Consider the following 20,996-nt stretch of genomic DNA (forward strand, 5'->3'; position numbering starts at 1 on the left):
AGAATGTTGGCATGGTTGTTGCTGAGGCTGGTAAGGGCTTGTGGATTTGCATTCACTGAACATGGAGGTTCAGCAGAGCTTTACGCCTCCTGCTGCAGAATCATGAATTAAAAATCCCTAACCTGCACTTGCAATTGATGCCAAAAGAAAACTGAGAACAGGGAGAAGGTGAGGTGATTATTTATAGCATTGTACTTAAAAAAAAAAAAAAAAAAAAAAAAAAAAAGAGAGAGAGAGAGAGGTGAAACACAACACATGCAGATTTACCAAGTCTTTATGGAAAAACCAAGAAAAGCACTGAAAGCCTTAATGTTGCTCAGGTTTCATGTAGGAGCACAAACTGGAAGGAGCCAGACCTGAATGAGGAAGAGAAAAAGCCCAGGACTACATACCAAATCACAGAGCACAGTAAGCAAAAGATTCACTACAAGTGTGTATGGTTCAAATGCAGAACACACGAGACAACAGTGATAGTATAGAAGAGCTGCCCCCCACCTTCCCCATACAATTGCTGCACTGAGGCCTAGCCGAGCTCTGAGTGAGAAGTGTATTACCACCAATGGTGGCCACTGTTACAAAGGGCAGCACAGAGAATGACCAGATGTCCCAATTTTAGAGAGACGGTCCCAATATTTGGGGCTCTGTCTCATATTGGTGCCTATTACCTCCCACCCCCGTACCAATTTTTCACGCTTGCTATCTGGTCACCCTAGCAGCACACTTCCCTGTGCCAAATATTTATGGCTACATGAAAAAGCAAAACAGCTCTCTTAGGTTTGTTATTGTAGGGTTAAAATACCTACTGTGAATAGAGGGAGCTGGGATTCACGTATAGGTTGGCTCTTTTCTTTTTTGGTTACAGGCACAGATTTGTTTGTTTATTTTTAGCGGAGACCCAAAAGGCATACAAAGGTTTACAACCACACTCTTAGAGAACCTCACCTAAAAATTAATCGGTACTTTAAGAGATCTGTTTTAATTTTTCAAAATATTAATTAATCAAGCCTTATATGCATCAGGACATGTGATCTCCATGTAAACCGACAGGATTGAACACAAAGGGTAAACAAGACAGAACAGGTCTTCCTTTAGTTCAGAGATGGACTTTGCTTTCATTCTTTGTACTACGCTCTGATACAACTGGCAGTGGATTTTAGGACTATGATGTGTTGAAGAGTTGTTATTTTCTAGCTCCTTGGGAGGAGGGTAAATATAGTAAGACATTTTTGAACAAATTTCACCTCTCGTAAGTGGAGGTCAATTCCTGCCTGCATAGAACAGAGTGCTACAGACAAACTTGCATAGGCGACTCTATGCTTGGAAGTTCAAGTTGTCTGATTTTTATTTACTTACAAAAGTCATGGCCTTTTACAGAGGGACAAGGGCTCTGTATCTAATCATTCTAATTTTACTACAGAGCTGTTACGTCAGATCCTTACACGTTCAAATACTTTCCTGTCAAAAGCCTTACAGCAGCTGCAAAGGGTTAAAAGGATATAAGTGGCATTTGGAGGAATCAGTTCTTTTGCTCTCAAAGTGTTCTGCTATGAAATACCCTGAACTCAAACTCAAATTTTATCAGTTCTACACACTGTCTTGCAGTTGAACTCAGTCAAAGCTCTTGCAGGCATTTCTGCCCAAGCAATTTACATATGGGATTTGTGCTTTGCTCTCTTATGCACAAAAAACAACAGTCAATTAAATAAAGTCTTCTATTCTGAGAGCAAAACCTTTACTCGTTTCAGAAGTTTTGTTTTTAAACTATAAAACAATTTTTTCAAAAAAGTCGTAAGAGACAAACAAACTAAGGCCACTGTAGAAATAACTGGCTGTGAATTTTGACAGAAGCCCGATATATGACATTTTTATTCACATTTAAAAGCAAATAGTATCTTTAGTATATGTGTAGAAGAGCACAGAAATCAAGTTGGAGATGGATGGGCAACATCAGAACAAAACATGGCCTGAAGAATACTTGCAAGAACATTGTATTTTGTGTTGTCTTCCCGAGTGTTGCCATGTAATATTTTACTGAAAATATTTGGGTTTTTTCTGGTCACATTCTGTGTGCTTGTATGGACACAGGCTGTCAAAAGTCGGCAGAAATGAAAGGATATTGCTAACTGGTTTTAGTGTACCAGCACAACAGCATCCAATCTCTTTAGATACTAGTTAACAGGCATTTCTTTTACCACCTTCACCTGTTCCCTCCAGACAAACTGTAACTTACCATGATCTGGAATCAAGCCAGTCCCTGGTCTCAGAAGGAGAAGAACTTTATTCCCTCCTGCTTGAATCAGCTCAATGGCTCGTGTATGAGTGATACCCTGGGTGGGCTCACCATTGATTTCAACAATCTGGTCACCAACCTGAGAAGGCAACAGCAGCCCAGTTAAACGTCACGAAGCACTGCTACTGTAACTGGATTCTCATTCGTATAGGAAAAGCCAGAGCTAGAGCCAGGCTTCACCCTGCTACAGCCACTAACACATGTAATTCAACCAGCCGGCTGTTCAGCAGCTTCCTCAGCTAGCTATTCTACTAGGCTGGCTTCCTTGAAAGGTCTCTGGTTATTTGAAATGAATTTTCCATTTGATAAAGATTGAATAGATACGCCCATGTTCCAGAGTACACCTTCACTCTCTAAAAGTAATCAATGCTCTTATAAAGACTTGCAACATGAAGCCACTTAAAGTCGTGTTGAGTGGGTGCTTAAATAAATTATGTTATAAGGGATGTTGTAATTACTCTAAAATTAACCAACAGCCAAACACCAACTTTAATACAGCTGAGTGGGTTGCCCATAGGTTTCCCAGAAGGGAAAAGATTTATTACTCTGAGTGAGAGAAATCACTGTATGACTAGTGAGATATCAGCTTTTTTATGCAAAGTAACGTATCAGATAATGGATATCAGAGTATCAGAAACCATTTGGGTTCTAACCCATGAAAAATCATGAGATCCATCTTGCAATTTAATTGTTTTGCCATTAGGTGTCACTGCTGCATAAACCTTACCATTTAAAGAGCATGCATCTTAGATAAGTTACATAAAATGTTAGTCAGGAAGGTGATTAGTTACTATGACAGGAATGAAAGTCTAACCCACAGAACCCTATCATCATGGGAACTAATACAATAATAAATGAACTAGGTGGTCAAAACCATTTGGAAAAATGTGGGACCAAGGTGCTGTTTTACCATTGAATGGTCAAACCGTCTATAAACTGGGTTATCCTCTCACTAGTCAGGAATAAGCAAATATTGTCATTTTTACTAGCGTCAGTCAGTAAAAAGTCATTTTATGGACAGTAATTACTATGGTGACATTGCCTTCACCCTTCGCATACATGGTTTGCCTAGGGAGACAATATTTTACAATGGGATCCTTAGACATGACACGCAAGAATTAACATTAGGATACCGTGTGGCAGGGAAGGAGCTTGGTTTGGAAATATTTTAAAATGCTACGCTGACCACCGAGAGCTCTGCACACACACACACAAAGGTTTGGGCACTCTCACACATCCACATTTACCTGGACTCTGGGAACCCTCCAATAGACTTGCATTTCATTGTGCTATTTCCAAAAATCATTCATTCTGGCAAACTATGGTTTATACAGAAGAACTGATTGTCAGAAACATCTATCTATTAGTATGTTCTTAGAGTAGACGACATCTGGCTTTCTGGGGGAGGGGCAGTGCCGCACAGAGCAGTTTTCTTTCCCCCTAACCTCCTGCTGGGATTTTTATTTACTGAAACAGCAAAATTAACACCACCATTTGCTACAGCTCGGCAACTACAAGTCTTAGATTGGCAGCAGTGTAAATAACTGCAGTGTGTGCAGTCAGACACTCAGCTCTTACAGGGAAGCAAATTCTTTGACTGTGGGTAATTAACACCCTGAGGAGGCCAACGTCTTTGAATTCATCAGTGATCTGACACTCACGTGAATTCTTCCATCTTTGATGGCAGGCCCATCCTCAGCAAGTCGAAGGATGAATAAGCCCATGTTGTACTCCTTTCCTCCCCGAAGACTGAATCCAAAACCTCGAGGGCCTCTTTCCAGTTCTACTGGATAACAGCCAAGACTCTGCATATGAAATGAGATGAACAAGATGAATTGTGGACTGAGGAATTTTAACTTTTGTTAGTTTCCTACATTTTCAGGAATTTTATTTTATAAAACTAGAGAAATCATTTCAGTTTCACACACCAGCCAGGTTTGAATACAGAGCTATAAAGGGATGTGGTTTTAATTAAGGGCAACATGCAATTTAATCTGACTCATCACAAACTCACATCATATGATTAGGTATGAGGTGGAGTCATATACCAAGCCAAAATCTGCAGAGCCGATTCAGTCTCAGATATGTATGAACTGTTTTTCCATATAGAATGGTCCCAAGGGTTTACAGTAGTTCAGTTTCAAAGGTTTGTTGTTTCTTTTATAACTATAATAATCAGTAATATTAAACTAGACCAAGTCTATAACAACATTAAAATATTAAGTATTAGCAAAATGAACAGTATGGAGGGTGACAAACGCCTACCTGGAACAGTCATAACAAGGAATAAGGCCTCAACATCCTGTCTCCTAGGAGAAGTTTATCCTATAGTATTAGCATACAAATGTCAATGACAGTTGAATTTTAGAGTCTCAGCACGCCAGGATTTTGCAGACTCTTGGCTCCGCAGGATCAGTGCCTACCTGAGAATGATGGCTGCCTGCTGCCGAGGGAACACTGGCGTCCAACTGGGGCAAGTGCTTGTGTTCAGGCCAGGGAAGCCTGTAGCTGCTGGCAAGTTCTCTCCCAGCTTCACCACCTGTGACTCCCCTGCAAACGGATGCAGGAAGTGAAGTTACTCAGCTCATAGCCACATGGACACTGAATGAATCTGCAGCAGCGACTTGCTAATAGTTACTATCGGATGGGCCAGCAAGAAACGTATTTCAGTTGTGCAACATTTAAGAAAGTATTTAAGAATTATTTCTTCATCATCTGTAATTTATAACCTTAACCTACAGCAGCACATCAACAGCAGACCATCAATTATCAGACTTTTGGTTGGCACAGGGAGCTGCATCAACTATTTCATTCACAAGTTAGGGACATCTGACGCTACAGTCTTCTGTGAACCTAAGGATTATAAACAGCCCTGTGTGGACACAAAAATCTGTATCTGCATCCGAGATGCAAAAATGGTCCATGGATTTGTGCAGGGCTCTAATTATAAAGGGTACAAAAACAGTTCAGTCTTACCCTCTGTATTCCAAGCTCAGTCCTCACTTGGGGAGAACCCATCTCTCTTCCCCCACCTCCCTCACAGGTGACACAGTTTCAACATTAAATAATTCTTAGTTTATCCTGAGCATAAAGTGTCCCCAATTCATACACGGGCAGAAAGTGATCAGGTACTTCTGAGTAACGTAACAAACATACAAAATCCAGGAAATGACTCACTGGTCAGGATTTAATTCCAGTCACTGCCACCATCACAATGATAAAAAAATCACTGTGCATCATCCAGAAAAAGGCCACACAACTGCTACAAATGGGTTTAAACTGTGCAGTGACAGCATCAAGACAGCTTTTTAGTTTTACATGTTCCTTTTAATTGATGCGGGTAAGAAAAGATCATCCAGACAGCTACCTGCAGTAGTGCGCAGGGCACCTGCTGAGAGGCAAAAAGAGTATTGCGGAATTATGATGTAATAAAGGCAATGCTAGTATGGGAAAAACTGGTGGAAAAGCCAGCACGTACATCTATTAATTGCTACATAACTGAGAAACTATTTCCATGTTTCACAGCCAAAGCATCCCTAAACATTTTCCCCATTGCCAGCATCTCTCAGGATCTTATGAACCATTTCTTGACTGGGGCTTTATTGGGTGATTTCCACTCCTAAGTAATCACCCCCTGGTCTGAAAACAATATGGAAGGGATGGAATATCATCTCTGATCAGAGAGCTGGTCTTGGATATCTGCCTCCAGATTTATTATGTCACTGAACAATCTAGCCGTACAAGAATGACATTTCCAATTTCTCCTCAACCCCTTCACCAGACATCCTCCTCTTCTGTAACAGATCAGGGATAGTCTTTAGCTATGAGTGAGCATAATCTGTGTATTGATTACAGTTCCCAACAGAATATGGCAAAGACCGTACATAGCGGGAATACTAATATTTACATGAGATTATAAGGGCCAGGCTGATAAAGGTATTACTGAGGCAACCATTCCTCACAATTTAAAGTCTTTGTTAGGTACTCATAATGGAGCATTCGTGCCCTTTTCAGATGCAGTCAAAGGCAATGCCCTGGATAATGCTCCCCTGCACCCAGAGGACGGCTTTCTGTAGGATATGGGGAATGTGACGCTGCCTCTCCTTCCCCTCACTTCTGCAAATTGATTCACCCCCTCATGACTCAGCCTGGAGCTATCACACCAGGCACGCTTGTTCTTTGTTCATTTTTGGTTCCCATTTGTCTGAAAACAAAGGTATCATACCTGTCTGCAGTTGCAGGGTTGGCTTGTGTTGTTCCCATAGGTCTGTGCTGTGGGGCTGGACTTTGTCTGGCAGAGTTTGTTCCTGATGGGGGACCACGGTGTTCTAATACAGTCAAACAAAACTGAGAATTACAGACAGACCCTCTAAAAACACAGTGTGGCATCAGGGGAGTAAACAGCACAAAAGAATTAATTGATGTTCTGAGCATTTCTGACTCTTTTAGGTAAACAGCAGCTCTTGCTGTCAGCTGCCTAGGGTGAGAACACAGGGTTTTTAAGTTAAAATTTCAGGAGAAACAGAATTTCTATTTTCCTTAAGATACGCTATTGGGCAGGCCTATGCTATCCAGGAAAGCACAAACACACTTCTGTGCTGGATGACCGCGTGCAAGGTGTGTGCTGCACTGCAGAGGTTCAAAGAGGAGGAGAGGAGGTTCCAGAAGTCAAAGTATTTGGTGAAGTTCATCCTCCCCGTGGAGGGGCTTTTTGCTAAAATAAACTACTTTCTAGGAATAACAGCACAGATTAAGTTGGTGACTAAAACAAGCGTTTAGATTGTCTGTAACCTAGGTAAAGGCAGGAGCGGTGTCTGAGCTAGCCAGATCCAGAGGGCTGACCATCTGAAGTATTCAATCATTGAATTAACAAATAATCAGAGATATCAGCATGGTGCCTACCCCACCTCTGCTCCAGCTCCACTGTGAACAGGGTTTGAGCCCAACTCAGCAGGATCCATGGAAATGCTACTGACTGCAGAGTGTCTAATGATCACATCTGTTAATCCCTAGTAGAGAAGATCTGTAACGGGCAAATTCTCTGGGAAAGGTTACAAATGGTTCCTGAAACTGCATTACAGGGACTAATCTATTCAATATTTTATCAGAACTGGAACATCAGAATGTTCTCCCTCACCCAAAAGAGCCTTAACTGGCAATGAACCTGTAATGATATTTTAACAAAATCCTTCTTTGTAGCCTTCACAAAGTGATCCTGTCTCCAGCACAGAAAACACATTTACTGAACGTGTCTGATTAAATGACTTACAAAACACCCTACCATGTTTTGAAATACAAGGTGACTGCCACTCAACAGGAGCAAACCATATTCCACCAAAAAGCAAGTTTGAGCCTGGAATGAACTGTTATAGTTCAGTTGCAAACCCGGGGAGGAAGGGCTTATAACGGAAAGCATTCTAGCCCAGTGTTGCTAGCAGTGTGCTAGACTCATGCATTTTTGGGTAATAATTCAAAAAACCCACAAAAGTAACTATACACCTTGACGTAAAGGGGAGCATATTACAGCTTCCCAACAGAGACTATTAAACTAGATGACGTTTCTCAACTATGCCAGACTGTGCAGAGTTCATCCCAGGGCTGCTTGGCTTTAATTCTATGACATGCCTTGAAGGGGTTTCTTCCCCCCAGAGACAGATGTCAACATTGACTCCTGGCTTACACTCAAAGTTTTAATTAAGCATAGGTAAGAACAAGGCCATCTGTCTGTGCATTCTCTCTCTTCTGCTCTCCCATGTTTTGGCTAGTACATGACTACGGCTGACGGACGCCTGATTTGGTGAAACGTGTTCAGTACCTTTTGGAGCATGAAGCGGAATTAACTTATTCTAGAATTGGAGAGACTGTTGGAGCGAAGGATGAAAGTAAAGAATATACGTTTGTGGAAGCTGGAGTAGTAGCAGGGTTACATTATCGCATTTTCACTGCCAATCTGAAAGGCTGGCAGGGCAGATGCGCTTGAGGAACAGCAAAGTCAGTCCAGGTTTGAGCATTATGGTGCTGAATAGCTTCTGGAGAAACCGGGGTCTCTCCCTCTCTGGGATTGTATCACAGTCGCATCCACAATGCAAATATCTGGCGGCAGAAGCAGACGGACAACCAACCCCTATACAGCCCAACCCGCTCCCCAGAGTGTGAAACTGAGAAGTCTGAATGATCTAGTGTCTACACTGACTTTCCCCAGCGTTAGCCTGTTTTAAGGAGGATTGTGTGCGCCTGCTATTTTGTGACCGGGAAACTCGGTGTGCAGCTGTGCCACTAGCTGAACTGCATTCTAAACTAATCACTGGTTTAAGTGTGGGAAACCAGTACTTTACTCTCATTTATGAGCAACATGGATTTCTGTATTTCCCCCAAACATTGCATACAGCTCCTCCAAACCACACGGTTTCTCCAGTTTGTCACTTGGACCTGGTTTTATCATCTGTTATTGACATTTTTTCCCTCCCATCAGTGATGCTCACCCAGCTCCATGTTTTATCTCTGAATTTTATCTGCAAATCCCCTATGACAGGAATGGAGAAAAGCTAAGACCAGTGTTTCTAGAGTCTGAGAGAAGGGGTGTTACATTCAGATATTAACGGCAAAGTCAATTTATCCCAGAGACACAGCTGATTAAAAACCAGATAGAAATGGAGTTCGGTGCAACCCCAACTCAAACTTCAACTGCCTTAAGAGCTGGGTGGGTGCTATGAGGCGTGTCCCTTTGGCCTGAAATGAATTAGATTTGATAAAAATAAAAGCTTCGTTGAAATATAATGGATTTTATCAATATAAAGAGCCTCTCCGTGCAGTACTGAACAGGCAAGTGAAGTCTTTGATATTCTATATTACAGGCCAAGATAGCATGTTAAATTTTTGCAATGAAGGTGAAATAAGAGGGAATAATCTGTTGGCTTTATCCACATGCTGGCTGTAGGTATTTATTATTTAAGAGTGGAGAAAGCCATCTTACTTGCAAAATGATGATAGCAACTTTAATTAAACCTACAAGCAGCAATCCAGAAAAATGCAATGGTAAAGCAGGGCTGGGAAGAAGCTTTTTCTCCTCAAATGATTGGATTTTACATATTTATAGTGAGCTGTTTGCGTCAGGAACAATATAGTATTGAGCTATTGCATGGGCGCTTTCATTAGAAAGTCTGGGCTATGAAGGTTGGACTTCGGTGTCACAAATATTAATTTTGCTGCTTAGAGAATTGGACTGTTTCGTGTGCTGAATTTGCTAGCAGCCTGAGAAGCTTTTCAGAAAAATCTGAATAGGAATTGTATGGTGGGAAGGGAGTTTTCTCCAAATGTATATTTAGAAGAACTAAGAGTCACAAAATGTTTTCATTTTGTCCCAGAAATGCAGCATCAGGCAAATGTGTGCATTTTCACCGAGTAAGAGGAAAACACTGATAATGCCCAGCTGGGGAGGAGGTCTAAGAACTGGATATTCACTAGGCTTTAGGGTGCTTGACTTCTGTCCAACAGGGCCCCCGAGGCACAGCTGCCCCACACTATTGGCAACGCCTCTCTTGGCTTGATTGCACAGGCAATATCATGGTAGGAACTTACCTTTTAGTTCTGGGACAGGCGCTCTCCTGATGTGAACTGCTGCAGAGTAGCAGAACTCTACGATGCCAGGCAAGGTCAGAAAATTCAACCCAGTTTTTCACTGGCATCCTCCACAAAGTGCAGTAATTTCTTCCCCATTCTAAGACGTGAAGGATCAGATCTCTTCAGGCTAATGAGTGTCAGAGCTGGATGGGGAGTGCTTCCTTTCACTCTCTCTCTTTGAGCTCTATGGAGGTGTCTTCACACCACAGCACAGGTTCTCATAATGCCCAAAACTTGTCTTTTCAATAAAACCATCCCTGCAGCTGTCTCGTACCCTCCTCCCCGCCAACACACGTGCCCAACTTGCATCCAGCAAATAAAATGAGCTTCACGTTCTGTCATTCACTAGGTGGATTATTTTCCTAAAACCTCTGACATCATAACACCTCCTTTTAAGTTTGTTAACTTAGACGACATAAAACCAGACTCTGGGGCTTCACAGCTCTTAGTACAGAAATACCTGGTGATCATCTAGCAGGACACTCCGCACTGGGGAGGTGTAGGCAAGCATTCTCCTTACCTTCCTCAGCAACGACAGTCAAGGTGACCTCACGGCCTGCATCTTTAATCAGCTGCACTATGCTGTCATGGGAGAGCTCTGTGATCGACTGTCCGTTCACAGCTGAGATACGGTCTCCCACTTTCAGCTTCCCACATTGATCAGCTGGGCTCCCTTCAATAACACGCCCAATCTTGTGAGGAATCACTGGCGAACCAAGAAAAGGCATGTCAGCTTTTTCAGCATACATTTTACTGTTTAACAGGCAGCCAGTGTTACTGTTCACTTATCTGAGCACCAAAATATACACAATTGCTGCAATTGTCTCAAATAAGTCAGAGTGGCTCTACCATGGAGGGTTTAGAATCTGAGAGGAACTAGCTATTGAGTGTCACTATGATCTGCAGGTTTGAATCTGGCTAACAACAGACAGTCGGTGGGACTGGTATAGAGAATACCGCCTATCACAGCTACTATGCATGTTGAGTATTAAGAACAGGTGGATTTTTTGGTGGCGTTTCATTTTGTTGGCAGTCAAAGTTCATTATCCTTAAATCAGAAAGCAACTTAAAACCAGCACCACAGCTTACCAAAAGAGGGGATCTTGTAACTTCACAAAGCCTGAGAGTTCCCTCTCCACTGCAAACAGTGGAAGGAGGCATTATCAGAGCTAATGACAATACCTCAACCTGTGACATTGATTTACAAGAAGAGAGGAATGCATGCAAGCAGGGAAACGTTTGGAGGAATGGGGGAAAAAAAGACTTCCTCTGATTTGCTCTGTGTGGCTAAACCCGTAACTAGATAAAATGGAGAGAAAGGTGTAAAACACATTGGTTCCACTTCCAAAGCAGTTCCTTGGTGCATCGATCTGGCAGATTATTGAAAACACAGCTCTACTTATGCATATCCTTTTAATATCAATGTTAAAAATTAGATAGACGATTCCCAAGTATCCATGAAAGAGCCACACTCAGGCAGCTGGTGTCTCGCAGACATCGCCATGAAAGCAGGTATTTTAGAAGGTGGCGAGTGAGGAGAAGGCAGTGGCCCTGCAGAACATCTCAGTAAAGGTGGCCCATGCATGAATATTAATCAGACATCAATCATTATCTCTCTAATATACAATAAAATTAATATGGCTACTATTTTATAGCAAAGAAGGGGAAGTTAAACTGTGAAAGGAGCCTGCATTCCTGTGGAGCACCAAGTGTGTACAACATGGAATGATGATACCCAGCTCTTACAGAACGCCTTTTATTAGTAGCTCTGAATGTCCTTCACAAAGGGGCAGGCATCAAGAAGGCATGGGTTAGTAGGTAGCTAAAACCAGCATCCCTGCTGGAGTGGGGAAGAGGGTCATGATGAAAACAGAAAAGAGCAGATGAGTGGGAAGGGACAGCGCTTTACAGGATCCTGAGGGTGACTATGGGAAGCCTACCAATCCACTGGTCTCGAGAAGCATTTGTACCGTTCAGACACCGCTGGAGTCTTGGCCTGAGTGATCTGCTTCTTGGCCATGACCATTCCTAAAACACACTGACCCCGAATGTGCCTCTTTCAGGAGTGACACCATGGTGCCAGGCAGTCCAGCCTGGGATACATGCGGATAAGTGTGTTCCAGTTCTAATTCCCTGGTCTCTCTCGCTTTTGTTGTACTACGTGTATAAACAATCAATCAAAGGTTTACACTGCACACTCTCCTAAGAAATCTCTGTTAAACCAGGCATTTACATTCTGCAAACTTCTATCTACATGGTCATTTTCTCTTCATTACAGCTTACCAGACAACTTTATACATGCACAAGCCAACTAGGACAGATCCACTGGAACAGAAACAAAACAAAACAACGAAAAAACCACACACACAGCATGCATAACAAGCAGAGTGAAAGAAAAATATTAGCCAGGCAAAGCCACTAAGAGCCTTACTGAGGGCACATGAGAACTATTATTATGCCTAAACGAAAACCTCGAAAGGAAGCAGATCACATCTGTACAGAAATGAATAAAATCTTATGCATCAGGTTCTCTGAGACAGTTTGTTCTGCCATATGCAAGATGCTGGTTTCTTTCTTGTTTGCTTAGAAGTACTGAAGCATCGTTTGGAGGGAGGAAGAGATATAAAGCACCAGCTTGATGCAGCAATGGTAAATCTAGGCACAGGGATTGCTTTTTTCCCCTGTGACATGTACAGTACAAATGACTGACAATACTTAAGTACACTAGGGAAGAAAAATAAAACATGCATACTGCATGTTAGCTTTATTATGGGCTCATGACGGTGGTGTGGGCATATTCAGACAGAGAGCAAAGGTAAGCCAGAGAAGTCAAGTTCTTAGACAAAGATTTTTCCTCCCTCTGCATTTCTGGGCTTCAAGATGGATCTGCAGCCATAACCAGCTGGGGTTTTCCTCCAGGTCAGCTGGTCCAAGCTGCTCACCTAACTGCCACTCACTCCTAAAGGGGCCAGAGCAGCAGCGTTGGGAAAGAGATGGGGAAGCAGAAATTAAGGGAATGGGAGAGTTTTTTTAAGGGCCTCATTCATATCAGCCACTTTCCCAGCACCGGACCAGGCAATGGGTGGACAGGGGAAGGAGAAGAACTAAAGAGCCTCCTCTGGGCTGAGAAAGTTCACTGAAAACAAAGCATGAGCATCCTTGTCTATAAATGCAATACTTTTCTTCGGGCTTCTCTTTGGCAGAGATCAGTCAGTGTCTCTACTCCTCCAGCAGCTCCCACTGGCTCCACCAACTAGCAAGACCTGGAGTGATGCTAATGGAAAAACTGTAGGTTGGTGGTTGATCTGTAAGTCAATAGAGCAAATTGCACTCAACAGCTTACGTGAGGCCAGTGACACAGAAGGGAACCTACAGAGACCTCAGCTCATTGTGCTGCCTGAGCTACAATGGTGCCAGAGGAGCTTCCCATTAAATCAAAGCCCATCTGTCAATGTGCTTTCCCCATGCAACCATAGCTGCCTTTAATTCACCTGGATCCCTGAAGGTGTAGCAAAAATGGTTCCCTTCTGCATGGATCCTTACAGCCTCTCCCCATGGCTCTTGGAGCAGCTGCCCATAAAACACTGTACATACAGCCCATCATTTGCAGTGCTTGCATTTCTAACTTAGATTGTCACCAAAGATCTCGACTGGTTACAGCCATCCTTTTCACTGATGCTCTTCCTGTCACACCTGAAATTTCACCTGAAATCCCATATGTGCACCCCAAAGCCCAATGGAGGGAGAATGTCTCTCTGTCCTCCTCCTAACTTCTTTATTGCTATTGCTCTCCCAAGCATGCTTCACTGAAAGGGAACAGATGGTGAATGGAGAAAGAGCTGTGCAGAATTATGTATTTAACTAGATTATCATTTGGCATTCAAACTACGACAACAAATCTCAAACACTTTCTGAAAGTCATCAGCAACCTGTGATTAATTTACCATTCAGGCTTGTAATTAATGAGCTAGCAAACACTTGTTACCTGCTATAAAAGAGCAGACACTGAGGCCTCTCAATATTTACCTCCATTTAAAGATTTTCTTTTCTTTAATTTCCTCTCTCATTTTTAAGCTCTACATGTTTAATTATCTGTGAAGAGGATTGTAGAGTTACAACTACTGCTGAATTATATTGTGTGAAATATCCCAGTTTTACATCAACACAATGGGTTCATTTTAAGACATTCATAAATGATTTGAAAAGGGGGTGAGCAGTGAGATGGCAAAATTTGCAGATGATACAAAATTACTCAAGATAGTTAAGTCCAAAGCAGACAGTGAAGAGTTACAAAGGGATCTCACGAAAGTGGGTAACAAAATGGCAGATGAAATTCAGTGTTGATAATGCAAAGTAATGCGCATTGAAAAACATAATCCCAACTACATATACAAAATGATGGGGCCTAAATTAGCTGTTAGCACTCAAGAAAGATCTTGGAATCATCGTGGATAGTTTTCTGCAAACATCTGCTCAGTGTGCAGAGGCTGTCAAACAGCTAATAATGTTGGGAACCATTAGGAAAAGAATAGTATCTGACCAAAACATATCACTTCACTATGTAAAGTCATAGTACACTCTCACCTTGAATACTGGGGGCAGTTCTGATTGCTCCATCTCAAAAAAGGCACATTGGAATTGGAAGGAGTACAGAGAAGAGCAACAAAAATTATTAGGGGTATGGAACAGCTTCCATCTGAGAACAAATTAAAAAGACTGGGACTGTTCACTTTAGAAAAAAGATGACTAAGGGGGGATAAGATTGTATAGACCTCTATCATTAATTGTGTGGACAAAGTAAATAAGGAAGAATTATTAACTCCTCCAAAAAATAGAAGAATCAGGAGTCACCCAATGAAATTAAGAGGCAGCATGTTTAAAACAAACAAGTATTTCTTCACCCAGTGCACAGTCAGTCTGTCGAACTCGTTGCCAGGGAATGTTGTGAAGGCCAAAACTATAACTGGGTTCAGAAAAGAATTAGCTAAGTTCATAGAGGATACGTCCATCAATGGCTACTAGCTAAAATGGTCAAGGACTCAGCCCCACACTCCATGCTCTAAACCACTGACTGCCAGAAGCTGAGACTGGATGACAGAGGAGGTATCACTTGATAATTGCCCTGTTCTGAAGTACCTGGCACTGGCCACTGTCAGAAGACAGGATACTGGGACAGATGGACGATTGGTCTGACCCAATATCGCCATTCTTATGTCAGATGTGACAAAGAGGTTCCAACATAACGCAGCACACTGACGTATCAATGTTTCGTATTTACAAGCATTAAGAACAGCCTGGGACTGCTACCTTATCACTTCCATGCTGAAATAGGGATTCAATTATCTCCTGTCATTTCCCATAAAAAAACCCTACTTTCATTGCACATCAACAAGATGGGAGAATTTCCAGATGGAGTTCTAACAAGAATGTTCTATACGATACAGTATCAGGATTACACAGTAGACGTCAGCTTATTTATTAATAATTATTTTTCTGTCATCATCCAACTTTGACTAGACAACAGAAAATCAACCTAAAGACGTGCTTTTTCATATTTTTAACACAGGGTACATAGTCACAGGAGCCTCAGAGGGTGACAGCCCCAGTCCCAAGTGTTACTATAGCAAATAATTTTGTAAAACAGAAGTCAGCATCTGAGTACTCATCTCGTACTGTAGCAATATTCAACTCCACAGCTGCTCACCCTTCCACAACCTTCACTGATGCTTTGCACTTTTTTAAAAACTTCATTAAACATGTAATTTTAGCCAAGACTTCAAATAATTCTAAGTCAAAATATGTAAACTCAACAAAATAATCAGACAATGATTTTTTCCCAGAGGCATTGCTTTTGTCTGTATTTCTGCTTTTTTCAATAGCTTAATAAACTTAGAGAAAAAAGGCAGAACTAAATGTCAATGTAAATTGTCTAGGTTGGATTAAAGGATGTCCCTTTACTCACACACAAATGTTCAAGATATGGTGATAGTAAGTGGCTTGGGATCATTAGGGCAGTTACTGGGAAAGTGATCCACAGCAAGAGACATAAAAGATTTAAGTAAGGCGTTTCAGATCCAGGGGGTGCAGACACCTGTCTCTCCACATCTCAGGGAGAAAAAACAAGAAAGTAACTTGCTGTGTCCTGGATAAACCCATTAAGCTGGCTAGCATCCCTTTTGCATTACAAGGCTCATGCCAGGTGTAAGCTCTTCGTTCAATGAACGGAAGGAACCAACAACCATCCCTCCAATTCTCACAAAGGAAAACAATGCCAACCAACTGTGCCAGTCACACACTGACCATCCCTTTTCATTTTAAAGCCGAACTACTCACACTTTAGCCAAAATTATCTGAGAAGAGTGGAAGCCATCCCATAAAGGTCAAGCACAGTTTGTGAAAGGTGGGCGCATCTGAGAAGGTGTTAATAACTGCTACTTGGCAAGGCCTTGGCAATCTGGGAGCCATGATCACACTCAATACAAAAGGTATTTGATTACAAAGAATGAGAATGAGCACGTCTTTTAAATTATTCTAGTGCTAGGGTCAGAGATCTTTCTGTTAAGTAGAGCTGATTTCAGATGCCTCCCCCAACAGCTTGTCTCTTATTGCTGTTTACAATGTACCTTTTATTTTCACTCGGTTCACTCTGCTCTTTATCTTAGCAACTGACCCTTCTGCCAAATCCATAAGTCAGAACCTTAAGAAACATCATGTTCCTTAGGAGAATACCTCTGGTTTGTAACACGTCACATTCTCCTGACAGTAACACTCCTCCATTGCCTTTTTCACAGTACTGAGATCTGAGAAAGCCAGAGGCCTGAGTAATAAGCAACACACCCTAAATGGATGTCACAGAACTAAGTTTGAACCTATACTTCTATTAGAAAGAGATTTATCCATGCACTAATTATCCAATAGCTGATTTTATCTACTGGGCACTGCTGTACAGAGAGTGTAAAATCTCCACACATATACATATATATTCTCTCCATTCCATGGTGTAATGGTAAAAAAGAAGTGGGTAAACTAAACTCCATATTCCCCAAATGAGAAGTGGTTAAACTCAATTTACCTGCATTTAACCTTGACTACCCTGGTGTATCTGTCCCACACTCATCACAGTATGAGCACTTTCACACATTCTGAAAGTTAACAAATCACAAGGATACATTTCTCGCCCCCATACTGGTAAGGAGTAATTTCCCTCCCCGCCTTAAGTTCTTGCACATGCAAAGCTCTCTACAATATCATACAAAGGAGAGAAAGCACATTCCCTTTTGTGAGCAAGACAGACTTAGCCGTTAGCTATCGAAGTTGTGAACAGCACCATGGGTGAAACAAAAGCCTGCACCAACCTAGGTAGTGGGCAAGAAAATAAACACCATCCTACGAAATCAGCCCTTACCGCCAGGAGGAGGTTTGTTTTTTGAGGTGAGGATGACAAAACCAAACCCTTCATTCTCTTTCCGCTGCAGAAGGACATCATAGGCCTCTGGGGACTGTCTGCTTGTGACCTCTCCCCGGTTCAGCCGTGGTGATCCATTTTGCGTGGAAATGGGTGGCTGCGACTCCTCCTCTTCTGGCTGTTTCTCAACTATAAACACCACAAAAATAAAGTGTAAGGATGACTCAGTAAGAGTGCTGTAGAACTGGATAACTACAAGATAACATGATCAAATCAGTAACAGAATGGAGAAGCACCTCCCCTTCCCAGGAAGCTTATTAATAATGTAACTGAAACCAGATGGAATCAGAATATGGAGGAGAACCATTTACATTTTGGGCCCAGGTTGCTACAAAGGTTTAAGAATGTGTAATAGGAGAATTTAATGTTTGCCGACTCTACCCTGCAATACACACTTATAACTCAGACAGGAATGTGCTGGTTGTAGAGCAGCCCAGAGGTAGCAGTTAGCTCAGTTGCTGATGCCCTTAATAATGCTAACCTCATCTTGGCTGTCTCTTCAGTCTTTTTCGGCAATACTATTTTCCTGTATGGTGTAAGCACAAGATCTATAGCAGAGAGCCAACCTAAAACTGGGACTACTGCTGTTTTCATTGCAGAGAACCAACTGTCTATTTCAAAAGGTATACAAATATTTTTAAAGGTTATTCAAATGTTGAAGCCCTGTTTCTTGGATGGAAAACTTATAAAATCCCAGTCCCAAAGCACTGCCTGTGAGGATGGGCCACATTAGGAAATTCAGAGGACAATAAAGCTCTGCAATGAAGAGATTTTTCTTTCTTTCTTTTTTAAAATTAAATAAAGGGAAGTACACAGAGAAGATCAGCACTATGGAACAAGAGCATATCACTACCCCGTGCTTCCTAGAGCAATGGGTGTCCCTTTTTTATCATCCATTTTCTTCCCTCCAAGAACATCTGCTTGTTACAATTTTGTTTTACCCCACTTGTTCAGCAGTGGAGCGGACACCCTGAGTTTAGGAAGTTGCTCATTTCTGTTGTACAAATAGTTCTGTTACTGTACAGCTTTATATCATCTGATTATGGCTACAGAAACATTCCTTTACATTAAGTCCAGGAACAAGGGCTCCAATGGCCTCGCTACCAAACTCTGGCAAACAGAGCAGGACTGGCTTTCGTCTGGGCACCCTGCACATACCGCCAAAGAAGATCTTCCTCCGGACAGTCAGCAGCACCTGGCCATTCCGTGCGGCACTGGTCATTAAGTCCAGGACCTGTTTGTGTGATTTCCCTTTGACAGGGATTCCATCGATGCACATCAGCTCATCAGCAGCTCGGAGTCTGCCATCTTTCTCCGCTGCTCCCAATGGGATGATGGCCCCAATATATATCTGTCAACAGAGCATAATCCATGGTTTTGGGGTGTGGAGAACACAGAATATGCAATGTCTGCATCCCCAGATAAAGAGGGACTTTTTGCAGACTTTCCTTAAAAAAGACTGTTACTTACCTTGTAACTGTTGTTCTTCGAGATGTGTTGCTCACGTCCATTCCATTGTAGGTGTGTGCGTGTCCCATGCATGGTTACCAGAACTATTTTCCCCTTAGCAGATCCCGTAGGGCCGGCTTCGGAGCCCCCTGGAGCTCCGTGCACATGCCGCGGTATATGAGGCACTGCCGGCCCTACACCCCCTCAGTTCCTTCTTTCTGCCAACTTCGGCAGCGGGGACGGAAGGGATGGGTCATAGAATGGACATGAGCAACACATCTCGAAGAACAACAGTTACAAGATAAGTAACTGACTTTTCTTCTTCGAGTGCTTGCTCACGTCCATTCCATTGTAGGTGACTCACAAGCAATACCTTGGATGTGGGCTGGAGTTACGGATGAGCTGCCTGCAGTGCTGCTCTGCCGAAGCCCTCATCTTCCCACGCCTGCTGGATGATGGCATACTGGGACGTGACGGTGTGTACAGACGACCAGGTGGCAGCCCTGCAGATGTCTTGCACAGGCACTCTCGCTAGGAAGGCTGTAGACGAAGCTTGAGCTCTGGTTGAGTGGGCTGTAATTATCCCTGGAAGTGGCACCTTCGCCTGCTTATGGCAGCACTTAATGCAGGAAGTTATGCACGATGAGATTTGCTGGGCAGAAACAGGTGAGCCTGTCATCTGATCAGCCACCGCGACAAAGAGTTGTGTAGATCTCCGGAACAATCTTGTGCGCGCGATGTAGAATGTTAACGCACTTCTAACGTCTAGCATGTGCCACTTCCTCTCCTCCTCCGAACCACGCGGTTTGGGAAAAAAACACAGGGAGAAAAATGTCTTGGTTATAATGAAATTGGGAAACTGCCTTAGGCAGGAAGGCCGAGTGTAGCCGCAACTGAACTTTGTCTTTACAGAACACAATATAAAGAGGCTCCGAGGTCAGCACCCTAATCTTGGAGGCTCTCCTGGCCGAGGTAATGACCACCAGGAAGGCCACCTTCCATGACAGCAGCAATAAAGGGCATGTAGCCATGGGCTCAAAGGGGGGGCCCCCATGAGCCATAAGACCACCAGGTTGAGATCCTAGGGAGGCACCGGGTCACGGACCTGCAGATAGACCCTCTCCACCCCTTTCAGGAACCTAATTGTCAAAGGGTGGGAGAAAACTGATTTCCGCTCCAAGGCTGGTGGAACACTGATATAGCCACTAGGTGGACCTTCAGGAAGGCCATGGCTAGCCCCTGGAGTTTTAGTTGCAACAAGTACTCCAGGATCGCCTGTATTGGCAGCAAGCACTGATATCATCCAGGTCTAGTATAGGTCTTAGACTCCTTTTCGCTTTGGGGATGAGGAAATACCTTGAGTAAAACCCTTTTCCCCTCATGTCCGGTGGAACCCCTTCTACAGCCCCCAATCTGAGAAGGGTCTCTACCTCTTGCATGAAGAGTTGCTTGTGAGAGGGGTCCCTGAAGAGGGACGGGGAGGGAGGGGTAGAAGCAAACTGGAGGGCACAGTCTGCCTTAAGTATGCCAAGGACCCGGCAATCTGAAGTGACCTTGGCCCATTCAGACAGGAAGGGAGCTAGGCGGTTCAAGAAGGGCCAGGAGGGATCCAGAGAACAGACTGGAACGCCGCCCTCAGGCGCACCTTTAAAATGACCTCCTTTGATTACGGGATTGCCTAGGCGACCCTTGCTGGGCAGCTAAGGAGGACCCTGGCATTGGGCGATATCTCCTAGACCCCCTATTTCCGTCCCTCTGTCTGTTGGGAGTGAACCGCTGTGGCTGGTACCTCTGCTGTTGCTGGCCCTGAGGACAGAACTGGCGTCTAGAGTTCTGGGGCATATAAAGACCCAAGGAATGGAGCATGGTCCTCGAGTCTTTCAGGCCATGCAACTTCGTATCCATCTGGTCCGAAAACAAGTCCAACCTGTCGAAGGGGAGGTCCTGGATGGACTGTTGGACCTCCTGGGACAGCCCCGAGATTGCAGCCATGAGCACCTGTGTATGCAGATGGCAGAGGTCAGGGCTCTGTCTGCCAAGTCTGCTGCATCTGAAGACACCTGCAGTGCTGCTCTGGCCACCGTGATACTCTCCTCCAGGATGGTCCTAAAGTCCAGCGCCTGTCCTGGGGCAAAGTGTCCGCAAAGCGCTTTAGCAAGTCCCAGAGATTGA

General features: G+C 43.3%; 1 protein-coding gene across 2 annotated transcripts in view; it reads right to left on the reverse strand.

Annotated features, from left to right (window-relative positions):
* MAGI3 (membrane associated guanylate kinase, WW and PDZ domain containing 3) overlaps positions 1–20,996 on the reverse strand; it is a 153,829-nt gene that overhangs the window by 3,468 nt on the left and 129,365 nt on the right. The window contains exons 14-21 of one of the 2 annotated variants that reach the window (XM_067558775.1): positions 18,534–18,726; positions 17,316–17,504; positions 10,431–10,616; positions 6,516–6,618; positions 4,714–4,840; positions 3,952–4,095; positions 2,231–2,369; positions 268–356 (exon numbers count right to left, since the gene is read on the reverse strand). In XM_067558775.1, coding sequence (XP_067414876.1) covers positions 307–356; positions 2,231–2,369; positions 3,952–4,095; positions 4,714–4,840; positions 6,516–6,618; positions 10,431–10,616; positions 17,316–17,504; positions 18,534–18,726 — 1,131 coding nt within the window. In that variant the 3' untranslated portion in view covers positions 268–306. The remainder of the gene's footprint in view (positions 1–267; positions 357–2,230; positions 2,370–3,951; positions 4,096–4,713; positions 4,841–6,515; positions 6,619–10,430; positions 10,617–17,315; positions 17,505–18,533; positions 18,727–20,996) is intronic. The other variant, XM_067558774.1, reaches the window with a different exon arrangement.

The sequence above is a fragment of the Emydura macquarii genome, unplaced genomic scaffold (genome assembly GCF_026122565.2).
Source record: "Emydura macquarii macquarii isolate MOO-44397 ecotype Brisbane River unplaced genomic scaffold, CSIRO-AGI_Emac_v2 contig_2184, whole genome shotgun sequence".
In the NCBI taxonomy this organism is placed as follows: domain Eukaryota; kingdom Metazoa; phylum Chordata; order Testudines; family Chelidae; genus Emydura; species Emydura macquarii.